The sequence below is a fragment of the Labrus mixtus genome, chromosome 23 (assembly GCF_963584025.1).
Source record: "Labrus mixtus chromosome 23, fLabMix1.1, whole genome shotgun sequence".
Taxonomy (NCBI): Eukaryota; Metazoa; Chordata; class Actinopteri; order Labriformes; family Labridae; genus Labrus; species Labrus mixtus.
The window spans coordinates 18920491-18943138 of NC_083634.1; the positions used below are offsets into that span (position 1 = coordinate 18920491).

The 22648-nt window shown below is 39.6% G+C and overlaps 3 protein-coding genes across 7 annotated transcripts in view; 1 reads left to right on the forward strand and 2 right to left on the reverse strand.

Moving 5' to 3' along the window:
• Window positions 1-822: 822 nt before the first annotated feature.
• On the reverse strand, window positions 823-10434 carry si:dkey-9k7.3 (circularly permutated Ras protein 1). 2 transcript variants are annotated; one of them, XM_061032061.1, is made up of 18 exons: window positions 10311-10434; window positions 8671-8722; window positions 7342-7482; window positions 7169-7255; window positions 7003-7088; window positions 6728-6922; window positions 5778-5819; window positions 5259-5348; window positions 4797-4948; window positions 4595-4676; window positions 4233-4360; window positions 4025-4109; window positions 2997-3103; window positions 2669-2781; window positions 2454-2565; window positions 2196-2336; window positions 1577-1670; window positions 823-1478 (listed from the first exon to the last, which is right to left on the reverse strand). In XM_061032061.1, the coding sequence occupies exons 1-18, from the start codon at window positions 10383-10385 to the stop codon at window positions 1356-1358; spliced, it is 1905 nt and encodes a 634-aa protein (XP_060888044.1). In that variant the 5' UTR covers window positions 10386-10434; the 3' UTR covers window positions 823-1355. The 2 variants fall into 2 exon arrangements, with proteins under 2 accessions (XP_060888044.1, XP_060888043.1); XM_061032060.1 differs by having other exon boundaries at window positions 7342-7488.
• Window positions 10435-12718: 2284 nt separating this feature from the next.
• tkfc (triokinase/FMN cyclase) lies at window positions 12719-18320 on the reverse strand. 2 transcript variants are annotated; one of them, XM_061032063.1, is made up of 17 exons: window positions 18239-18320; window positions 17759-17948; window positions 17581-17685; window positions 17196-17383; window positions 17025-17103; window positions 16844-16933; window positions 16481-16515; window positions 15757-15841; window positions 15568-15657; window positions 15346-15462; window positions 14947-15066; window positions 14490-14627; window positions 14286-14392; window positions 14090-14196; window positions 13223-13256; window positions 13044-13136; window positions 12719-12955 (listed from the first exon to the last, which is right to left on the reverse strand). In XM_061032063.1, exons 1-17 carry the CDS (start codon window positions 18242-18244, stop codon window positions 12803-12805), a joined length of 1737 nt encoding a protein of 578 aa, XP_060888046.1. In that variant the 5' UTR covers window positions 18245-18320; the 3' UTR covers window positions 12719-12802. The 2 variants fall into 2 exon arrangements, with proteins under 2 accessions (XP_060888046.1, XP_060888045.1); XM_061032062.1 differs by having other exon boundaries at window positions 15568-15841.
• Window positions 18321-19889: 1569 nt separating this feature from the next.
• The window catches only part of exoc6b (exocyst complex component 6B), an 83134-nt gene continuing 80375 nt past the window's right edge, over window positions 19890-22648 (forward strand). For 2 of the 3 annotated variants that reach the window (XM_061032056.1, XM_061032058.1), the window contains exon 1: window positions 19890-20063. In XM_061032056.1, coding sequence (XP_060888039.1) covers window positions 19972-20063 — 92 coding nt within the window. In that variant the 5' untranslated portion in view covers window positions 19890-19971. The remainder of the gene's footprint in view (window positions 20064-22648) is intronic. The other variant, XM_061032059.1, reaches the window with a different exon arrangement.

Below are 22648 nucleotides of genomic sequence, written 5' to 3' on the forward strand. Positions count from 1 at the left end.
TATTAGTATTTTCAGATAATTATTTATGAAAATACTATAGTGATATTTTTTATGAGATGCGATGATAGCAGCCAAAAATCAACTAATAACTTAGTATTGTTATCCATAACAAGTACAAAGGTATTTAAGATTTATTGGTGTACAGACAGGTTCAGAAGTAGGTTTGTGTGTCACCGCCTGACTTGTGTTTTTTGGTACTTAAAGTCGACACGTGCCAGGATGATATGCAGTGAACTAGTTAACTTCTAACCTAAAGACTGTCACGATAATGAACTGTGAACTTGTTTATTCATGGGTAACCCTAACCCCTATAACCTGAGGGCTCTGTGTCTCGCTTCACATACAGTTCATTTCTATCGCTGCAATGCTGCTTAAGGCATGGAGCAAAGTGTGACAGTATCACGTAATGGATGGTCTCTTTTAGTTCCTGTGCGTTTAACAAGAGCCGACTGAATCTCGTAACAAAAATGCTTTTAGAACAAGCTTAGTCTAGAGACTGAACTCATCTTTGTCTGAACAAATACAACTGAAACAAGAATCATTGTGAATTAGTTTCACATCTACTGTTACAAGAGGTAAAGCATTCTAGATTTAGATCATATTTAACAGAGTGGACGTCTATGCGTTCATCTTTTTATCTGTCTTCACATAATCCACCCCCCTACAGGTGTTCTCATAAGGAAGTAACTTTGCGTTCCAAGAATAATTGGAGTGCTACGGAGTCCTCATAAGAAAATGTTTGTTGGTACACAACAAAATAAAAATGCAGAAAAAAATTGACATAAGAAAGAATTGATTCGATACAAAATGAAACAGTTTCGATCTTGTTGTCAGTTCATTTTAATCATCCAGTGAAAAAAAAGAACTCAGACAAAATTGTGGTTGGTCCAATTTTGATAAGTTAAAGGCAGGGTTGGTCATTTAAAAAACTAGCATGATTTTGAAATCAGCACCCTCAGTGCTCTGTCTGCACCCCCTCCCCTCTGTGCTCCCTCAAAAGCCACGCCCCCTCACTTACCTGTATGCACAAGCGCCGTTGGTCCAGAAGCGGACCTCAGCTCATGCTTTGAGTGTGGGCTCGTGCATGAATGAGGTAAAGAACGAGCAGGGAGGCGTCTGATTGGTTCGTCAGATTGGTACCTCGTGGCAGACATTGGTCGAAGTTTTTACAGACTTACAAACTGATACAGATGAAGGATCTTCTTTGTTCCTTGAACATGAGTTATTAATTTCTGTCAGGACCTAAAGACAATTTACACCAGAATCTTAAAAAGTGGATCTGGAGGAAAATGACCAACCCTGCCTTTAAGTTCAAAAACTACTTGACTAAGGATGGATTTATAATGTCTGCACATTCATTCCATCAGGGCCTTCTTTTTCTTCTTCATAGTGTTCTTCTGGATCTCACTTGTATCGTTGTTAACACTGCTTGCTCTCTTCATCTGGTACATTACGTTAGCTGCTTCATCAGAAAGAGTCTGCGGGGTAAAAAAAAAAATCAATGTAACAGAGAATTTATTTTTATTAATTTATTTACTCCATTTTCTAAGAACTCTAAATCAAGTTAGAAGATAACCTGAGATTCTGTTGTGATGTCATCACAGATGATTGTCATGGTGTCCATCCAGTTGCTGTAGATATTCTCCTCCTGTTCGATTGGCCTCTGCTTACTATAGTACAGCAAAATGAAGTTTAATACCAGAAACAACAAAACCCACTTCCTAATTTTTCACAAAACTATATTTCAATCTTTCAGTCTTATTTTGAAATGATTCAAATATTCACCCGGTATGTGATGTTAATAGAAATGCATGTGAATAAGACCTTATATCTGTACATTCTTAAATTTTTATTCATTTGACCATTTTCCTTTAATTCTTTTTTAAATATCTTTATATCTCCATTCTTATAAATTAATGAATTACAAAGCTGCACATTTGCGTAGATTGGGTTTGTCATAACAGCAATGTTAAATTTAGTGCAAAAGCTAAATTAAATTAACTTTTCTTAAAATCATGTCAACTATACTTTTCTTGCAAGTTGACACAAATGCACAAATTCAAACAAAAAGACTGAGTCATGGTCCCGATAACGCGGCAAAGACTGTCTGGGTCCCCAGATCGTCACGTAAATGGGAACGTGTGTGTGAAGTAGGCTCAGCAGCCAGAGGGAGTTCTGATTTCAGCGTGTCATACCTGATTTGACTGAGCAAGACTTGATGTGCTTTAAGTTGCCTCTGTGCTTCCTGCACTCGGCCGTCCATGGTTAGTCTGGCACAGAGTTGAGCACAATGGACACCAAGCACTGCGGTGTTGAGGTTCCCAGCCTGGATCCGACTTTAAGTTGAACGAGAATGTCGTCAAAATATGTGAACATGACTGAGAATCGAAACACTTTGATGTGAACCGCAACAATTTTTCTATCAATTCAGTCTCCATGTTTATTGTCTTTACCTGAACGTAGTAACCGGTCGCTGTTCTGTGATGATGCGAGTGACTTTTTGTTGATCTCTGGTCTTGAAGCTCAGCTGGACTTGGAATGGAAGAGTGCTCTTCTGTAGAAAAACTGTCAAACACATCATATCTTAATAAAATGTTATTTTAAACACTAACTTCTCACATTGTGGGAAGTGGCAACATTTATTCAGATTAGACATTAAAGGTCTTACCCTCCATTAACTCTGGTTTTACAGCAAACTGAATGGTGATCTCTAGTCCCTTAGTCACATTCCCTATATCTCTCACTACTTTGTGATTGTTTTCATCCTCATATGGAAAGTACCTACAGAGGGTAGAGAGTGAATACACTTATATACATACACAAACAAAGAAAGGGGTTTTAAATATCTTGGCCCGTTTTAAATAAGTATTATATAAATCTTAGATTTGCGACGTGGATTATCTTGATGTCTTTGTTCTTGTCATTGGTAGGTAGACATAAAAAAACAAATTTAAAATGTCTTGTTACTTTTTTTCTTACTGTCAGACTTCACTTACATCCCATCAGGAGCGAGTAGGGTTGCCATGACTCCTGTTACAACAACATTGTCATTGGAGGCCGACTGGATCTCAGTTGCAACAGTACCGACGCTCACCATATTCACCTGCTCAGGACATGAAACACGTTACTGTTACTAGTCATGTTTATTGATTAATACCATTAACATACAGACTTTAATGCTTCTATCACACACAATTCATATTTTTTAACACATCTCACTTGGCTATGCTATGAATGTAGAGTCAAATACATTCATTTCATAGCTGGTCTTTAGGAATCCCATCCCCCGACAACTTTCAGATGGTCAAAACTGTAGACTTTATCTGACCATTTTCCCTCTCTGGAAAAAGTCAACTACAAATTGCTACTTGAACCTATGTTTGGCAAATATCTAAAAGGAGATACTTGTTGAAAACTTGTTGCTATCCCCACAAAGTCTTCACTTTTTTAGAGGAGGCATGCTTTTCAATCTGCGCCTATAGTGTGTTTGTTAAGATATTTGTATTCTGAAAAGGTTGAACATAAAAACAGGGTCATTTATTTTCTATAAACCAACTCGATATCCCAATGACCCTGGATAATTCACATGCATTTCACCTGCATTTAATATGGTTTTCAGTAAGAGATGAGCAATCTCAGAGAAGTTTGACTTAATTTCATAGCTGGTGTTTAGGAATCCCATCCCCCGACAACTTTCAGATGGTCAAAACTTTGGACTTTATCTGACCATTTTCCATCTCTGGAAAAAGTCAACTACAAATTGTTACTTGAACCTATGTTTGGCAAAAAAAAAAAAACAAGCGCAACACCATGAATATCTAAAAGGAGATACTTGTTGAAAACTTGTTGCTATGCCCACAAAGTCTTCACGTTTTTAGAGGAGGCATGCTTTTCAATCTGCCTACAGTGTGGTTGTTAAGATGACCCTGGATATTTCACATGCATTTCACCTGCATTTAATATGGTTAATATGGTTTTCAGTGCTACTGTAGTAATGGCCCGTACAACAATATGTGAGTCTCACCCTTCCTCCAGTAGTGTCTGCAAGTCTCCCAATGTCAGCCAAGCGACAATCTGTACCTTCAAAAGTCATCACTGATATAATGACTCTTGAAGAGAAAAAAAGGAACATCTTTAACAATTTTTGACGTCTTGATTTCATACGACTTTACCTGAACATCTGTCAGTCTATCTAAGTAAACCACTGTGAGTACATGTATGTGCGTCCTCACCCACTATCAGCAGCCTGTAGAGACAGTTTCCTGTAGAAATAAGAATGAATGGAAGAGGAGGACAGAGAGGGCGATTGCTCCATTTCACCCAGTCCAATGTTGGCTTTGCCGTCAGTACACAAAATCACCTGCAAAACAGAAAACACTGGTGGGAAAAGTTTGACAGATTATATCTAATTTGTCTTAATGGCACTAAATCTATAGTGTACAAATATTGCCTGAAAACCTTGGCAAAAGGACTCAAAAAAGTAACCTTTTAAATTTAAAGAATAATAGATTTGTCTCAATCTTCACCTCTTTGACAGAAAAACTAATTTTCCAAAAATGTAAAACAGTTGATTCCTTATTATTCACTTACACACCTTTGATCCAGGGTACCTCGATGCCATAGCCACCGAGGCTAACATGGCAGGGCCAAGGCACGTAGCCCCATTTTCACTGAGGCTGTGTTGCAGAAATGTACATTGAAACAAAGTTTGAACTTCTTAAACATTTTCAGGTTTCAGGGTGTACGAAACATTCATTCTGTCATTTTTGCTCCACACACAGAAAACAAACTCTTACTCCTGGACTCTCTGCATGAGTTGGTTGTAGGTCTCAGCAATACAATGCGGGATGCTATAAGCCACACTCTGTTGCCATATATGGTCGTAGTCAACCAATGCCCAATCCCTGAGAGCGAGAGGAGTGCTAGTGCCATCACCGTATATTACAACCTGTAAGAGAACAATGGGTTAGAAGAAGTAAGAGGATCATTGGTAACCTCTAGAGCTCCAATTGGAAAATCTTACCTACAGTCATTTTAAGATATTTTTCACAAAACAATAACTTTTTACACCTGATGCTTTTCACTGCCAGCATATGATCCAAATGTTAGAAAAGGAAATAAAAACACCAAACACAGGGACGGAGTGTTCATGAAGAAGTGTTTGACTCGTCTAGTGTCTTCATATTTATAAAAACACTTCCCTACATGGAAGGACGGACAAACTTCATTTTTAAAATTCATGAAATGACTTCTCCTACATCATCGTTGAACGTGACCAGGGCCACCCTCCTGTGGGGGGACTGCTGCAGCAGGGATGTTAGAGCCCGCTGGAGGGCATCTTGCATACTCTGCGGGGGGGAAACAGCCAGCAAGGTACAAACTTTAATACCATCTCGTTAATACATTTTATACAACTTCATTTCCCAACATAACGAGTCAATTTTGTGTGTTTTCTTGAGATCTCAACTTATTTATCTCGTTGTCCTGGGATAACATCAATGGTTAACGTGTTTTTTTGTTGTTGTGATAACGACTTAATCTTAGCAAGAAAACCAGCATTGTTATTCCTAAGTGAGCGAGGACAGAGAAGGTAAAGCCAGAGCAAAAAAACCTGATTAGGATAGATATCAAGATTTTGAGAAAACACAAAAGATTTACTCTCCATCGCAGGATTATGTAGTCAATAAAATGCATGGATGTACGTTCGCTTAGGAATTTAGTAAATGTCCAAAATTTATAGAAGAATGTGTAAAAAGATGTTCCCTTCAGCGTCTTACCTGTAGTCTGGATATGTGTGCTGTTCCACTGCTTGTTGTAACCTAAAGTGGAGCAAACATGTTAGGAAAAGAAAACAACATGAAATATGTATTTACTTAATTTTAAAGTCTTTATATTTTTCACACTTAATATAATATAAATCAAGTATATCCTCTGAAAATAACTCTGTGAGTCATGACTGTCTACAATGGGTGTAACACCCGAGTCCCACTGTCTGTGATGTTTTCAGAGTTTTCAGAGTCCTATCTTCACTTTGTTTACATCGCCCGGACGGCCGGCTGACTCCTCCCCTCGTGTATAAAAGTTGTTTAATTGAGGGACTAGAGAAAAGAAGAATAACATACTGTACTCACTGCTTAACTGTGTTTCTAGATCACGCTCATTTCAGGTAAATTTACATGCAGTGTGAAGATACGAGCATAATAAAGATCGCTAGCATTAGCATGCTAACACAACAATGCACCGCGAGTTGTTTTGGTTTCATGCTGGTGCTCAAGGGCGACATCTGCTGGATCAAAAAATCACATATAAAGCCTTTAAGTAGTTTTGAAAGTCCACTATTATGCATTTTCTTTTGCCTGTTTTGATTTTAAAAAATAGGTCGATCGAAGTTTTAACATTTTCTTAATCACAGGAAAAGGTTAAGACTTTAACCTCGTTAATGCTGACAGCCTTTATTACTAAATGTCCTCTTTTGGTGATTTTGTAGTTTAGTCCAATCAAACTGTTGCTGTTTGATAATGTTTATCTGTCCAGCTAAGGTGGCTGTTACCGCTGATTGACACCTTGGATTATTGCTTATTCAAAACCAAATTTAGCCTTTAAAACATTTACAGCTCTAAAACAAACCTCGGTGTTTGTTAACAAATACCTCCGCTTCCCTTTTTACGTCTTGTCCAAATAAAGGACTTTGGGCGTGCATCCTCCGTTCATGCTTCTGTACACACACCTCTGTCGTGACACTCATGCTGCCAGAAATGTCCACGCAAAACACCACCAGTGTGTCTTCCAGGTTCTGGTAGTCATCGTCGCTCTGACTGGACAGGTAAATGTCGTCGCTGTGCACGCCTGCGCGCAGACCGACACACGCTTTCACACCGTTGGTTACGCTGTTGGCGTGTCCACAGAACTCGCACACCCAAACCTAAATGAGAGGAAAGGAAGGGCATGCTTGATTTGAACGGATAATCCAAAGCACTACATTACTGCAAAGCGAGCACTTACATTCCTCTGAATAGAACTCAGACATGATAAGGCAGCACTGCATTTCCCACAAATCACTGGGCTCTGGAAACACTCCAGGCCTGAGGCTGTTAAACACCAGAGAAAAATAGTTTAAAAACAACAACAACAATGAAACAGGTTTGTCTTTATGCGTGTCTGTGTGAACCTTGGCTGATGTCGACCATTTTTCCAACGCCGAGGGAGACGACGTTGACGTTGGCCGTCAGCCTGCTCTCTCCTTCCTGCTTGTCACCTGCTATTCATGACAGGAGAAATGACAACATGAAATACTTCTCTGAACCGATCGTGTGCGGGCGAATAGGAGGACGCGAAGCTCACCTCTGGGTGGGACGGGAGGAGGAGGAGGAGGGGGGGGGAGGGAGGGAGGACCAGGTGAAGGATGAAAGGAGGGGAGAGGGGGGAGGGGCAGAGATGTAGGACGAGGTTTTCTGAGGCGACGAGGAGGCAGCGGAGGAGGAACTGGACCTAAACAAAAAAAAAGAAAGAAAGAAAGAAAGAAATATCAATAGAATAACATAAAGACGAAATACAAATGCTTTTTCCAGGTTTTGACCTTTTGCTCATCCCATCCCATTTTAACCACATACATACTCTCTGACATCAGATTCGTAAACTTGACAAAAAAAATGCAAAAAATGATTGATTTTTATCTCTTCATCTCTAACGTGCTCGAGATAGACATGATATGGGACAGTCGTCTGTGCCCTACTGCCTTTACTCAGAAACACAAACACTAAGGTACGTCTATAAATAGGCTACATATTTTGATGTGCAATATTTTCCGTTGAATATAACTCATGCACCTGTCGCTGTTTCAGAAGCTTCCTCTACACACTTCTCATGTCTTGTAAAAACTGGTCGGCGTGGATGAGAAACTACACTTTTAAAACTAATGAAACAGGAAAGAGACAAAATGAAAGAGAGGCGAGGCAAACAGAGAGAAGAGGTACAGGGAGCGGGGGAGGGGGAGGGGTTAAAACATGAATTAACTCCTAAAAAAGTTGAAGAACAGAGTAAAATGAAAATGTGGACGTGAGATATGGGCAGCTAGTGAAGGGTTATGCAGTAAATCCACCTGTAATACATTACTTCACATATCATCCATATATGTGACTCTTTGCAATAACTTCAGAAAGCCTGTAATTAATCATATTAACTTCTTTAATCGATTGACAGCATCGATTTATTTTCTCAGGACAATTTTTCCCCAAAAATCAAAAAGATTTCTAACCATGAAAATGATAAAATAAATCACTTAATTTAAAACCTTTTAAAAACTGACAACACGCGTTTTAGAGAAATTTACTTATTTGCTTTGCAATATACGTATCAACTGACGTTAAGCAAAGTTTTTTAGTAGTGATTAAAAAGATATGAGGCCCGCCCCCCCCCAGACCAATGTTACCCCTTAATATGTTTTCCTGTTATTTCGCTGCAATACTCTTGAGAATTTGAGGAACAGCTGAGACAGAAAAACAACAGTGTAGTTACATTACACTTCATGAAACCTTTATATTATACATAGGAAGTGACTGAGTATCACTTCTTTATGGTGTTGGTCCAGAGGGACTGAGGGGGGAACAACTGGACTGTACAAAGTATATTGTCATAGAAATGCATCGCTCACAACTTGATCTTTGCGCTCACCTTCTCCATCAGGCCTCCAATGACACACAACATGACTGCAGGCGAACTCCATCTGAAACAACACAAAGAACCAAAGAGCTTCAATAAATAAAAAATAATTTTAGGAACGTCCGTTTGAACCTGACACGGAGTCAAACCAGCTTAAAGTAAAAAAAAAAAAACAATCAGATAAACAAGTGTGAGAAAGGATGCAGAAAACAGATGCTTCAGCAGTATGACAATGACAGGTTAGCTTCCCGGAATCGTGTGTACATTGTCACCGTGGCAACAGGAGGCTCGAGCTTGTTATTTTTCTAGTTAGCAGGTGGGTGAGTAAGAGCATGAACGCAGTCATTTCCTGTGTGAACAACTGTCAGGGAAAAGAGAAAAACACGGTCGATTGTGGTTTACTGTGGGTAAATCAGAACATTACAGAGAAGATGTAATGAATATATATATATATATATCACTCTGATTAACAAAGTTTAATGTCTTAATGACAGCTGAGATCAGCCGCTGCTCGTCTCTGCCACGTCGACTGTTTATTCCACTTATTGGCCTACTGTTCCTCTCGTCACACTCAACCCCATTCTCTACCTGTTCATTCTCAAATTTCTAATGTAGCACCCCGGTTCCTAGAGGAAGAACATTTAATCTCACTGTCTACTTGTATACGGGTCAAGTGACAAATTAAACCTGACTTTGGCTTTATGCTAAGCTAAGCTAACCATGCCGCAGCTGTGGCTTCATAAGTTCAAGTTCAAGTTATCTTTATTAGTCAAATGCACAACATAACAGGCAAAGCAGTCATAGCTGGCAAGGAAATGTTTGTGTTCCAAGCTCTCCTTAACAATGCAAAAAAAATAATAATAATAATTGAATAAAAAATAATAATAATAATAATTGAATAAAAAAAAAATAATAATAATAATTGAATTAAAATAATAATAATTGAATAAAAAACAATAATAATAATAATATAATAATAATAATAATAATAAAATAAAATAAAATTTAAATTTAAATTTAAAAAATAATAATAATAAAAATAATAAAATAAATGTTTACACACAGTAGTGGTATTGATATTCTCATCTAATTGTCCTGGCGAGAAGGCAGCAGACATTGTTGCTGTCATGTGCAAACTTTACTTTTTAATTATTCTGTTTCACTTCCTCTTGCAGTTTTATTTCAGCCTGTGAAACTTTTTAAATGATTTTGCACTTTCTAGTTTTTTGGAAGGCATCTTGTGAGCCCTTCTTGGTCGCTCCCAACTTTGTGAACCACTGGCTTGACGGGAACATATTTAAAAAAATGCTGAAGTTCTTTGCTTTAAAATTGATTTTTGCTTTTTCAAAGCTACGACACACGCTATCTGTTTTTGGTTTCGTGCCAACAGTCTTATTTATATCAGATACAATTCACTTACTGCCGCATGGTGACTGTACTCTGAACTTTAGCACACTGCTCTGTGTTTATTAGTTCTCTTACCAACCTGTTGTGTGCTGCATCAATCAGGTTTCTCAGAGATTCTTCCTCCCATGACACACACAGTGTTTTTATGAAACACTCTCACTCTTCATACCACACTGCCACTGTTGGGATTTCAAAGTGTATCCCTTTAAACACACACACACATTTAAAAACAAGAAAGGAATTACCTTCTCCGTGCTCTCTGTGTACAGCTGTGCAGCTAAAACTGAAAGCAAGCCTTCGTACCGCAGCGGGTTGCTCATGTGTGTGAATGTGTAGGCGTGTTCAAAGTCTGAAAAAAACAAAGTGTCAGGAAGTTGTTGAAGGGTTTATCAGATATAAAGAGCGAGAGAAATGAAAGCTAAAGGAAGAAAAGAAAGTGTGTCTTCAGCTGTTTTAATCATTAACAAAGATAGATAACATAATGAAGAAACACATGTCTTAGTGTATTTAGAAAACACAGATAATCTGACTTCTGTAAAGCTTCATGCATTCATTTTACTTTATATCACATTTATGGTAAAGCACCTGATTTAAACACTGTAAAAAACCCAGTCACAAATATCTCATTACACTTAAAGGAGCAGTCTGTAAGATATCTACTGACTGAAATGATAAAGGTATCTTACTACCTGATCAGACATTAAGGAAACATGTTGAAGTGCTTCTCTGACAACAATGCAGCAGTCAGTATGTCCTCCTTCTAACTTTAGATTCTGCTCCTGAATGCTCTGGATTTGTTTGGAGCAGAGAAGGTAGGCGCTTTTAAGACCCTCCCCCCACACAGCCATTTTGGACGCCCCTCGGTTTGCCAGATATGAGAGCAGTTATCAGGTCAAACCAACAGGAAGTGGGTAAGAGAAGTGGTTCAGATAGAAGTGATTGTACCCGACCTAAAAAGCCTCTGCATGTTTCTAATAAGCTCCACGAGCAGAAACGTGCTCAAACTAGGATCAATATTGGAGATGCTTTTGAAAAATGGAGAGAGGTTAGAACACAGAAAGGTTTACAGACCCATGCAGAGCTGGATAAACACTGAAGCTTCAGAGTCCACCACATGGTGACCTGAGTGAGCATGGACTCTAGAGAGGAGGGGGGGGAGACAGCTCTCTACAATGTTTTGACTTTGGACTGCAGTACCCATTTTAAACACTAGGGGGTCAGAGATACATACTGCTCCTTTAAATTAAGCCACTCGCACCTGACAAGCTCAGATAAACATCTTCTTTGAAGATAGAAAAAGCAGAAACAAGGCCTGAATTTTGGCTTGTAATAAGTCAAAGTATCTGCCAATGAACAAGAAAATTATACTTCTTGAGTGTCTTCAAATTAGATATTTACTATTTAGAGATCGAGATCAAGTTCAACTTTCTCGCTGCATTGGCAGATATTTTCAGGCCTTTTTATTTTTATTTGGACTTGCCTGTTGAATGCGACATGTAAAACATTTCCACGAGAGATTATTTGACAAGAAACGAGACGCGTGCACCTGCAGGCAGGGTGACCACAATGTAGCCGGCTCGCCCCCGCTCTCGCCGTGAGGTCACGAGTCAACTCTGCCCCCACAACAGTATTTTTAGAAAACACAGAAAAGCATTAAGATTTGTATTTGGACTTGTTTGTTGAATGTGGCTTTTATTGAGTGTAATGAGATATCCATAACTACAAATGAGACACAAACATCTGCTGAGATTGTAGTTCTTGCAGCCTTAAAGTGACAGTGTCGCACAAAAGACGCTACAAAGTATTCTTAACTAGTTATGAAACAGGCTAAATTTAATACCGATGAGACGAGGCGACCAACAAAACCAAACCAGAGCTACAACTAGAAGACTGACTCTTTCAGTTTTAACCCTTTACTCTTTCAGTTTTCTCGACTGTTGGAGTACTACTTTGACTTGAAACATCGCTTGAAAGATGCAAGTTAAAACCAAACAATTGCTCCTGATCAGGAATGTTAAATGTTAAGATATTCACGCTACAAAATATGAGTAAAGTCTATTTTCCATTTGAAACATGTTTGAAATGAGTGTCCAAAATCATAACCTGTGACAGTCTAGTTTCAAGGATCCACAAAAGTGTCTTAATAAACATGAAAATTAAAGTGCAAAAATCTTTTATTGTGTTAAAAGTTACAAGGAATGTTATGTTCACGATTAAACAACATTGTCAATCATTATTCTTTAAATGAATAAGTTATTTATTCAAGTCTTTACAACATTTCATTTGTTTGACCACTTACTCTATCCACTATATTTATTTCATCACTGCTAACAGTTTTCCAAAATGTAATTTACCGTAAAATTCGGTGTACATGTCACACTTTTAACACCTTGTTCTACATCTCAAAAAGTGGGCTGTGTCCTTTATACCAGTATGAAATGCTGAGACCTGAGCTCAGCAAGTACAGCCGCCACCAACAAACACTGAAGGAAGACATTTAAAACCTTTTTCACTTTTGGGTGGAGATGTCTTTTATACTGATGCAATTTATATTCTGGATTTTACGGTAAGTTTTAAAACAACTTTTCTGCTCTTGTGCTTTATAATAAGTTTGAAAATGATCTTTCTAAATCTTTAAGTATTTTGTAAAGTGGTAAAATCAGTCTAAAATCTGAGCCATAATGGTGTTGTGATAGAGTAAGACTGTAATATTCAGGTTCTGCTTGTTGGACTATTTCTATCCCTTGAGTGACTCCAGCACTACTTTCAAGATGGCGGCTACAGCCACAGCGCCGGGGTCGGGCAGGGTGACCCGCTCAGCAGCGATGTAGCTGGCTCGCCCCGCCCTCGCTGTCAGGCCGCGGGTGGACTCTGCCCCTGAGGACGCTTTCTAAAAGAAAAGAGGGGAAAAGTCAACTCTGAGACGATGGAAACAACAAGCGGTGGCAAGTTCCTAAAAGAAAATGACATTAACGTACTTCCACCGCATTCTGTAGTACGGCCATCTCGCCACCAGGGGGCGCTTTGGTCAGCTTCATCAGCTCGTCCACAGCAGGACACAGAGCGTCCAACTAGACAGAAAACAGAAAAGATGAACCAGGATGTACTTTTTAAAAGCAGAAGAGATAAATGAAAAGTCAGCAGAAAACGTTCTCACCATTGTTCTGTCTCCAGCGTCGGCTCCTCCGTATCTGAAACACAGATCACATCACAAGGTTCGATTCATATCAACCCACGTAACCAGATCTGCTTCTCTTTGACCTTTGAGGTGTTTGTCAGCTTCCTGTTGTTGCTGCTTGTGTTGAGCTCGTTTCTAGACCTGCAGTTCAGCCTGCGTCTTTGTGAACCGGTTGGTAGAAGTGACAGACAGAACCCGAGTTTGTTACAATAAAGGATCTTTGTAGTGGTTTCCTGCAATTTAACTGCAACTATTTCTTCTGTTATGTGGTTAGTAACCGAGCTTAGAAGAACTTATATTTTCTAGCTAGTGTGTTCTTGTTTTATTATTTTCACCTTGTAAACTCTGACCCTTTATTTTGAAATTTGAGTAATCTTATTTTGTTTATTATATTCTTTTAGAAACTAAACATTATTCACCGTAAACACAATGAGGTGTTGCCTCCTACAATGTCTTGGTTATGTATTTATTGACTTATTTATTGCTGTTGTCCTGAAAGCGAGCTTTTCATTTAAGCCCTTGTGGGTGTCATTGCCCAAAGAGACCACACGAGGGTGTCAGTGTGCCGGCGCTCGTCTTTGTCCAGTACTGTCATTTGTTTGGTGTCTCTGATAACTCAATCTGTTGTTTGTTTGTAAATGTTTGCATGGTCCGGGTGGACTGTGGAACCGATTTGCCCTCTGGGATAAATAACATCTTGTAAGTCTACGTCTAAGTTACTCTCTTTGTTCTCCTAGAGATGCAAAAACTAACAGAATGTTTAAATAAATGAATCTTCCAGTTTAAAAAAAAAAGGCATTTATAAAAAATTTTAAAAAAAATACAGATGGACACACAGCAACGCACCTCTTCATGGCCTGTGTCCCAGCATGCATTGCATTAGCCCAGGCTGCGGCGTTGCTCCGCCCCACGGTCACATGACCAGCTGCTGCAGTCAGGAACAGACTGTACAACTGAAAGACACATGGAAGTAAACGTCAGAGTCAATATTGTTTAAACTGTCAATTCACAGCTGATTTTAAAAAACGGATGTGAAACACACCGCTCCTGAAGACCCGCCCATCTTCTCCTGCACCAGTCCAGCCAGGACAGATAACAGTTGTCCCGGGCAACCAGGGACCACATGATCCCGGAGCCACTCCTGAATGGCTGACCAAAGCATTTTTCACAAAGTCACACGTCTGATCAAAAAAAAATGCTTCTTCGTTCCTGTGCAATGTTTTTCATGCTGCCCGGCGTCTCGTACCTTTAGCGGCTTGTGCGTGAGTGTTTCCACAGTCGCCGTCTCCAGCAGCTCGGTCCAGGGAGTTCAGCTCCTCCTGCTTTCCCAAGAGCGTGGAGCAAACCCGCTCCAGCACTTTACGCATCACAGGACTCAGCGGCCCTGCAAGAAGTAAAAACATACTTTTAATATGATTTGTATAAATCATTAATAAATATAACCTGACATTTCCCTCATGAAAAGAAAAGATTAATAGAAAACAACAACTTCCATAACTGTATTTAAAATTAATTTAGCTGCAGTTCCTTTGTTGGCCACAAGATGGCAATAATAATTTAAAAAAACATCAATATTGGACTTTTTTTTTTTTAAATCCTTACAAATGACTTCATGTCGCTGAACCACTCACAAGTCGTGCCACACAAATTCTCCATATAACCCAAAGAATTACAAATCAGACTAAGTAAGCCTGGAAACTAACCTTCAGAATAAGTGCCGTCCTGTGGTCGTGTGCTCATGGCTTGAGGTTCGATCATGTAGCTGCGTCCGCTAACACTCACACTGCTCAGATTTGGCCAGGCCGGGGCGGCGGTCTTAGCATCTACTCGGGGCAGAGGATGTTAGAAATGTGTGTGTTTGTTCCTACTTTTCTATCTTTGTGAGGACCACTGTTTTAAGCATCGTAAGGCAAGTGAGGACGCTTTTTAGTTCTCAATTTTCAAAAAGCTGTGAAGCACCATGACTTTGATTTTAGTTCTAAATTAGTTTTAGATTTGTCTTTAGAAGGAAAAGTTCAACATTTTGTGAAGTATTTTTAAACATAGGCTTAGCGTGAATCTTTACTTGAAGCGACAGATTTTTTTTTTATAGTTTTGCTCACCAAACAGTCTCAGTGTTTCCTGGTTGGCCTTCATCAGTGTCAGTGACACGCCCGCCATCTCCAGTGATGTCATGAACGACCCGGACATCACCCTGGCAACAACTACACCACGACTCTCTGAAAACACAAAAAAAAATCTTCATTAGAGGCCCAAGATTTAAAGGAGATTTGGATTCATTGAATAGATGTTAATGAAGAAAACACCAACGGGTACCAGATTACCCAGACAGATGATGGTCGCCCTGGTAACCACCGCCATCTCCAGACAAGACAGAGCGCCGAGGTTGTTCACGCACACCACAACGCTGTCTCCTGTAAGCGAGAAGAAAGACAGAGTTTGAATACAAGATATTTGAGTTAAACTTGATAAATGTTTTAAATGGAGACATGATACTTTATACTTAGAGGAACCTGAGTTAACGGACAGATGTGATTGGCTGTCAGGGTTGGTAATGTGGTCAATCATCGTCTTTACAATCTCATCTGCTGAAGCCACCTGATGAATATTAGAAATCAACATTAAAAACACATGAGGAGTAAAAAGAGTCATTTAAAGGAAGAATGTGCGACTTTTTGATCCAGTAGATGTCGCCCCTGAGCTCCAGCATGAAACCAAAACAAACTGCTGTTAGGCCACGCCTCCTCCATACTGAAGCCTCCGCTCTCCTCCAGCGACACACCTCCAACCCCCCTCTCAACTAGCGTTCACACGAAGGAGTTATCAATAAGAACGCACCATGATTAAGCGCAAATGGCGGACAAAATCGTCCTTTGCTCGAGCTGCATTGTTGTGTTAGCATGCTAATGTTAGCGCTCTTTAGTTAGCTTGTAGCTTCGTATTAGCATTTAAATTAACACAGAATGAGCGTGATCTAAAAACTCTTACTAACATCCAAATAATCAGTGAGTATGTTCTTCTTCTTCTCTCTAGTTCTTGACTAAAACAGCTTTTATACACAAGGGGAGGAGCCGGCCGTCCCGTCCATGTAAACACGGCTCTGACAACAACACAGCCAGCGGGACTCGAGCTTCTCCCTCATTGTAGACAGTCATGACTCAGAGACACATTTACACAGGACAGACTTTATGATTTAAATAGTTGCTATAGGCCGGTAATGGCTTGAATCTGAATCACCTGTGATCTTTTGATCCCGGGTTCACCATGGATTCCTAAAGAAGATAAAAAACGACCTGTAAAACAAAACACTTAGAAATGCCACAATTCCCTCCTACCGTTGTTCGTCTATTCTAGGGCAAATGTCCCTCCATCTTGCTTAAATATAATTTGATAAAAGACGGTTTGTCACTATTTGGGTTTCCATATATAGCTGGAAAAGTGCCATAGCTTCCTCCTTATATTTAATTAAAAAAAAGAGGTCTACATCACATTTAAACATAATCTTTGTAAAAAAGTTTCACACCTACACTCCCTCAGTCTATCCTGACTTGCTGTCTCTCTCTCTCTATTTTTATTGTACACGTCTTCATCATTCCTCACCCAGTCCGAGCTCCATCTCTCCGGGCGGCAGCTCGAAAGAAGGCAGGCAGCCCGGGACGCTGCAGGGAGACAGACTCACGCCCAGTGTACCTGCGATCAACACACCAACACACTGTTTGAAGAAAAGTATGGCAGCATCTTTACCAAACTTTAAGTGAGTAGAAAAACAAAAATGACTCACCAATCCCCTTCAAAACCTCCGTCACCTTGGAGACGATCTGCTCCAATGAGCAGCCTTCTTCTGCTAAGGCCCCCGCGAGCTGGCAGAAGGTGGGAACGGGTTTTTCTTATATATATCTAATCAAAACACGTTCATGATGGGGAGTGTGTAAGGATCTGTGTTGCACTTTACTTTGTGTATGAAGATGGTGCCACACAGGCCCCGCCTCCCGGCTTTACTGGGCTGGTTGAAGGCGCAGTCGTCCGCCACTATCACCATGTCGACGCTGACGCCGTGGTTGCGGGCCTGCTCCGCGGCCAATCCAAAGTTGAGGCGGTCGCCGGTGTAGTTCTTCACAATGAGGAGGACGCCCGAGGCTCCTGTATAAGGAGGGAGACTTTTTTAATATCATTCAATTCTTATAAATTCTAATTTAATTTATTGCATTTTTCCCGTTAATGCAGGGGTTTTTTTGCAATTAAATTGAATCTGCACGACATGGAATCATGATTTTCTTTAATAAATACATATATAAAAGAAGGAACATTCATTATAATAAACCCAGAGTGTTCACTACCTGCATTGTGCAAGGAGAGAATAGCAGCCAGGATGCTGGCAGGAGGAGGAGATGCAAAAACTCCACCTGCTACAGCTGCTGACAGCAAACCTGCTCCTACATAACCTGGAAACACACAGAAACATGTAAGACAGTCAGATCGAATCTTTCCCACATTATAAAAGCCTGTAAGTCTCACCCCCGTGTGCCGGCTCGTGTCCTGACCCCCCTCCGGACAGCAGGGCCACTTTGCCCCTCAGGTCGTCCAGGTCGGAGCGGAGCACGACCCTGTGGCCCTTCAGCAGAGAGAGGCCCCCGCTGGCCCTCGCCAGGCCAACGAGAGCCTCGTCCACACAGCCGTCTGCAGAGTTGATCAACTTCTTTTTGGGCTTGAGGGAGTGAAATAAAGAGTAAAACCCACAACATAGATATGAAGCTCACATTGGGGCCCCTTTAATCTGCAACACACACAACATTAAACTACATTCGTGCAGCCCTTCCTCCCTCATGTTATCTTCTAATGGACTCTGATCCTCTAGAGGAGAAAGTGTGCAAAGCCATGCAGAGAAAACACTTCTTTCATCCTGCATGTCAGCACACAAACACAACCACAGAGACCCCCTCCTCTGAACATCTACTCAATCAGGTGTGATCAAATCTGAAGAGAATCATAGTTTACCTCCATTTGGACTTTTTCTTTGCTCCTTTCCCTTCCGACAGCAGGTTGAAGCAGGAGTTTAAAAAGCTGTATTTCGCAGGATAAAAGCCGGTTGTAATGCGATTAGGCCTTCAAAATAAAAGCTTTTTATTTATTTTTATTTTATGTAAACGCAACAGCCAAACCGACCGTCTAAGATAGTCACAAAAACAATAAAACAATTTATTATTATTACTTAAAAATTTAACAAAACTGGACCTTAAATGTATCATAATAAGTCAGATGTTTTTATATTTTGAAATATTGAGAAGAAGTCTTGTAAGGTATTTCACAGTAACAAAGGGAAGCTTGATTCACGCCATAACGGACAGTCACGCCCACTTTTTGTTTCCGGTTAATCGATTAATTTGACCCGGATTTCGATAATTAATTAGATGAGAGTTCAATGACACAGTTTGTTTGTGACTGGCTGTTTATGTTCCACATTTTGACCTTTACAATGTTGTTTATTGGGAATAAGTACTGATTTATTGTCTTTATTAAGAAAATAATATGACAAAACATTTTTTTTTATGACCAACATTTTTATTGTTTTCAATTTTTTTACAACAGTACAATACCAGACAACAAATGATATAGAACCATACCCAACAAGGGTAACACTATCAATGCAAGACAAAAAAACAGACCTGACAAACAAAAATTATAATTAAGTTAAATTAAATACAGGAATAAAGCAGGACGAATAAAATATATCTAAATAAATAAAAACGTAAAAAATAAAAATAACAAAATTCATGACAAAAACATTTTTATAAAAAGAAAAATCACCTTAGAGTATGAGGGATAAAAATAAAAATATAGTTTTCATGTTTCTTTTGTGATTTTTAGTGCACTTCGAGATAAAGGTTAAAATGTCAAGAAATAAATAGAAATGTCGACAACAAAGTTGAAATGCAGAGGAAAAAAGTTAAAATGTAGAGAAAAAAAATAGAAACGTCCAGAAAACAATCTAAATTGTTGAGAATAGAAATTGAAATGTTCAGAAAAAAAAGTTGAAATGTCGACAATAAAATTGAAATAAAATCTCCAGAATACAGACGAAATTTATTCTCAACATTTAAAGTTTTTAATCAACATTCTGACTTTAATCTCTAAATTGTATTTTAATTTTATTCTCGACATTTTCTCTCAAAATTTCCACTTTCATCTCGATATTTCGTATTTTTTTCTAAAATAAATGAGGAAAATAAAAAAATAAAAAATGTAAAATTGTCGAGAATAAAATTAAAATACAATCTCAAGAATACAGACGAAATTTCATGGTTGACTTTATTCTCAACATTTAAAGTTTTTGATCAACATTCTGACTTTATTCTCTAAATTGTATTTAAATTTTATTCTCTTAATTGTATTTAAATTTTATTCTCTAAATTGTAGTTACATTTTATTCTCTAAATTGTATTTACATTTTATTCTCGACATTTTCTCTCAAATATCTCGATATTTCCTATTTTTTCCTCTTCTTTTTTGCAGAGCATTATGGAGAAAACACTTCCTCCTGTCATGTTTTTATTGTTTTATTTCTCATGTCAACAAACACTTGTGTCCCTCTAAAACACTGCGAGACTCCGCCCACTCGGGCTGTCCCGTAAGAACATCAAACTAACCCCTGTGTGGTTCCTCCTGAGTGACGCACGGAGCCTCCGCTCGGGGATCAGCTCAGCTCGGAACCGTCCGGAGCAACATGCAGGATGGCGACGAGTGTGGAGACAGCCGCCGAACACGAGCGAATCCTGCGGGAGATCGAGAGCACAGACACCAACTGTATCGGCCCGACCCTCCGGTGAGTGAGTCCCGGCCCCCCACCCCCCTCTGGTTGCTGTTATCCCCCCGTGGAAACAGCTGCACCTCTCGGCGTCTCCCAGCTGAGAGGGACCGCTGCTAGCTTAAACTAACCCCCAAGTTAGCGACTAGCAGCGGGGGCGAGCTCAAAACTTTAACGGTCCATGAATCCATTATCGGACAGCTAGTGAGCTAACAGTAGGAGACGCTAACTAATTATCACAACAAACTATTATATCTCTGCTTACACAGTAAACCCTGAATGTCTCACATAACTCAGTGTTTTTACTTTAAAGCTTTTCCCTAAAGGTTTGTCAAATTAGCAACTTGGGCTAATATTAGCCGAGTTAGCCAATGGTGCTTTTAGGTGCTCCTCGAATGCTCGGATTCCTCAGTGTCAGATGTCGTTTTTGCAACTTAGCTTAATGTACGAGCTAAAAGAAGTGTTGTGGAAACAATGACACACTTAAATAAAACATGTTTTTATATTTTGCTTTTCAGAATAACGCTACTTTAATAAACGTGGACAGCAATTAGTTGTTACAACCGTATAGCATGCTTAAATGTACAAGTTGACGTAAAAGTGAACCTTACAACACGGTAAATGTTGAATAATAACGTTTTACACCATTAAGCCAGTGTTTGTTTTGATCGTGTGTTGCCTTATAGATATGTCTACAACTTTTCTAGTGTTGTTTATCCCTCTTGAGAGAGCCTTAACGAACTCTCCAAGTGTGGAAGCTCAATTTTCCGATTATACCGACAGCACTTGAATGCATGCTAACTTATTGTCATTCTGCTCACTGGTGTTAAAGCTCACACTGGGAGCTGAGGTTTGTTTCTGGAAGCTAATAAAAGACATTTCTGTTTTTAATTTGGCTTCTCTGTTTATCTCCCATGTTGTCTCACTCACCTGGAGATGTTTTATAGTTTTTAATAAGGTTTATAAATGTCACTTAGCCTGCTAGGTGTTAGCAACAGTCGAGATATTTATCAAGGAGTGTCAAGTGCAGCAGCAGCTCTCTCTCTCTGTGTGTGTGTGTGTGTGTGTGTGTGTGTGTGTGTGTGTGTGTGTGTGTGTGTGTGTGTGTGTGTGTGTGTGTGTACACCACACACACACACACACACACTGCTCCATGTTTGTCATGAATGTTTAGACTGTTGCTTCATAATATTTGAATGACTTTTCTGTTCTTGTTTTCTTGGTGTTTTGTGCCCGGATACATCGGTGCACAGCGTTTATTCAGCTGTGTTTGGACCTGGCTCACTAACAGCTCTGTTTTTTCACTTTAATATTAGATGTCACACATTAGGCAATACACACTTCACCACTTATGAGAAAAGTCCATCCTTTTTCCTGCTCCACTTTTCATGAATCTGATACCGATATATCGGCCGATATCTTTCTTAGATCTGTGTTTCTATCTGTTGAGATAGATAGATATACACATTCATTGGGTATGCAGTTATCAAACACTTGAAAAGATGTATAATTATGTCGTAGTAATCCGTATAGCGCCCTCTGCTGGTGACAGAGAACTGCTCGTGTTATTCAACAGTCCTCAAATGAAAATGCTTTTTGACTGGATAATAAATCTAGTAACATCGGCGCATATTTACCGATACAGACAGTACTTGATGTGCTAATATCGGCCGATGTTATCAGCTGGTCGATTAATCGGTCGGGCTCTACTTTCATCCTGATGTCGTTTGTCAGATAGTCTTTGAACTGATCGTCCTGTGACGTCATGTGAACAAACAAAAACACCACAGAGAAACTGTGGTATTAAAGACTTTACAAATGTTCCTTTTGCATGTCGTTCTTCTCATAGGACAGATTTAATTTTGTCATTTAGGTCAGTCACAGTGCCTGTTATCAAGCACAGAGATGTGTGTGTGTGTGTGTGTGTGTGTGTGTGTGTGTGTGTGTGTGTGTGTGTGTGTGTGTGTGTGTGTGTGTGTGTGTGTGTGTGTGTGTGTGTGTGTGTGTGTGTGTGTGTGTGTGTGTGTGTGTGTGTGTGTGTGTGTGTGTGTGTGTGTGTGTGTGTGTGTGTGTGTGTGTGTGTGTGCTTGGTTGCAAAATACCATATGACTTGACAACTTTGTGTGACACCTCCGGGTGCCAAATTCCCCCCTCTTAAGTGCTGCAGGGACAGGACAGAGAGGACACACTCGGCTCACCCCCACTTCCTGGATGACTGAAGTCTCCAGTAACGTCCCAGTGTTTCCATTTTCAACCACAGACTGGCACTTCAAACAGAAACGCAGTCTTATGTTTGTGACTGTCCGTTTTACATCACGACCTAAATTTAGCCCAGAGGAGTGTTGAAAATAGAGTTTTGATTCAAGTATCAGATGATGCCGCGATTAGACTAAATTTGGATCGCGTGTGTGTGTACCTTTTTCAGATCAGGGGCAGCGCTTCTAATTAGTTTCCTTTTTAGTCTTTCTTTTAAGAGCAGTTAGAAAGAGCCCTGAAGCCTTCAGTCTTATAACAGAAACATTGACTTGTTTTCCTGTTACATGTTCACATAGATGGAAAATATTTCAGGGACTAAAATAAATCTGCTGCTTTTCTCTTTTTGT

What these genes read in the sequence shown, in the direction of transcription:
- si:dkey-9k7.3 (XM_061032060.1), bottom strand. Translation starts at nt 10,385, where the DNA reads ATGAGCAACCCGCTGCGGTACGAAGGCTTGCTTTCAGTTTTAGCTGCA. An exon ending in TGAGTTCTATTCAGAGGAAT is followed by an intron (nt 6,923 to 7,002) that starts GTAAGTGCTCGC and finishes CCTCTCATTTAG; the next exon opens with GTTTGGGTGTGCGAGTTCTG. An exon ending in CGACCGGTTACTACGTTCAG is followed by an intron (nt 2,337 to 2,453) that starts GTAAAGACAATA and finishes TTCAACTTAAAG; the next exon opens with TCGGATCCAGGCTGGGAACC.
- tkfc (XM_061032062.1), bottom strand. An exon ending in GGACGGCACTTATTCTGAAG is followed by an intron (nt 14,628 to 14,946) that starts GTTAGTTTCCAG and finishes TACTTCTTGCAG; the next exon opens with GGCCGCTGAGTCCTGTGATG. An exon ending in TACTACAGAATGCGGTGGAA is followed by an intron (nt 12,956 to 13,043) that starts GTACGTTAATGT and finishes CTTTTCTTTTAG; the next exon opens with AAAGCGTCCTCAGGGGCAGA.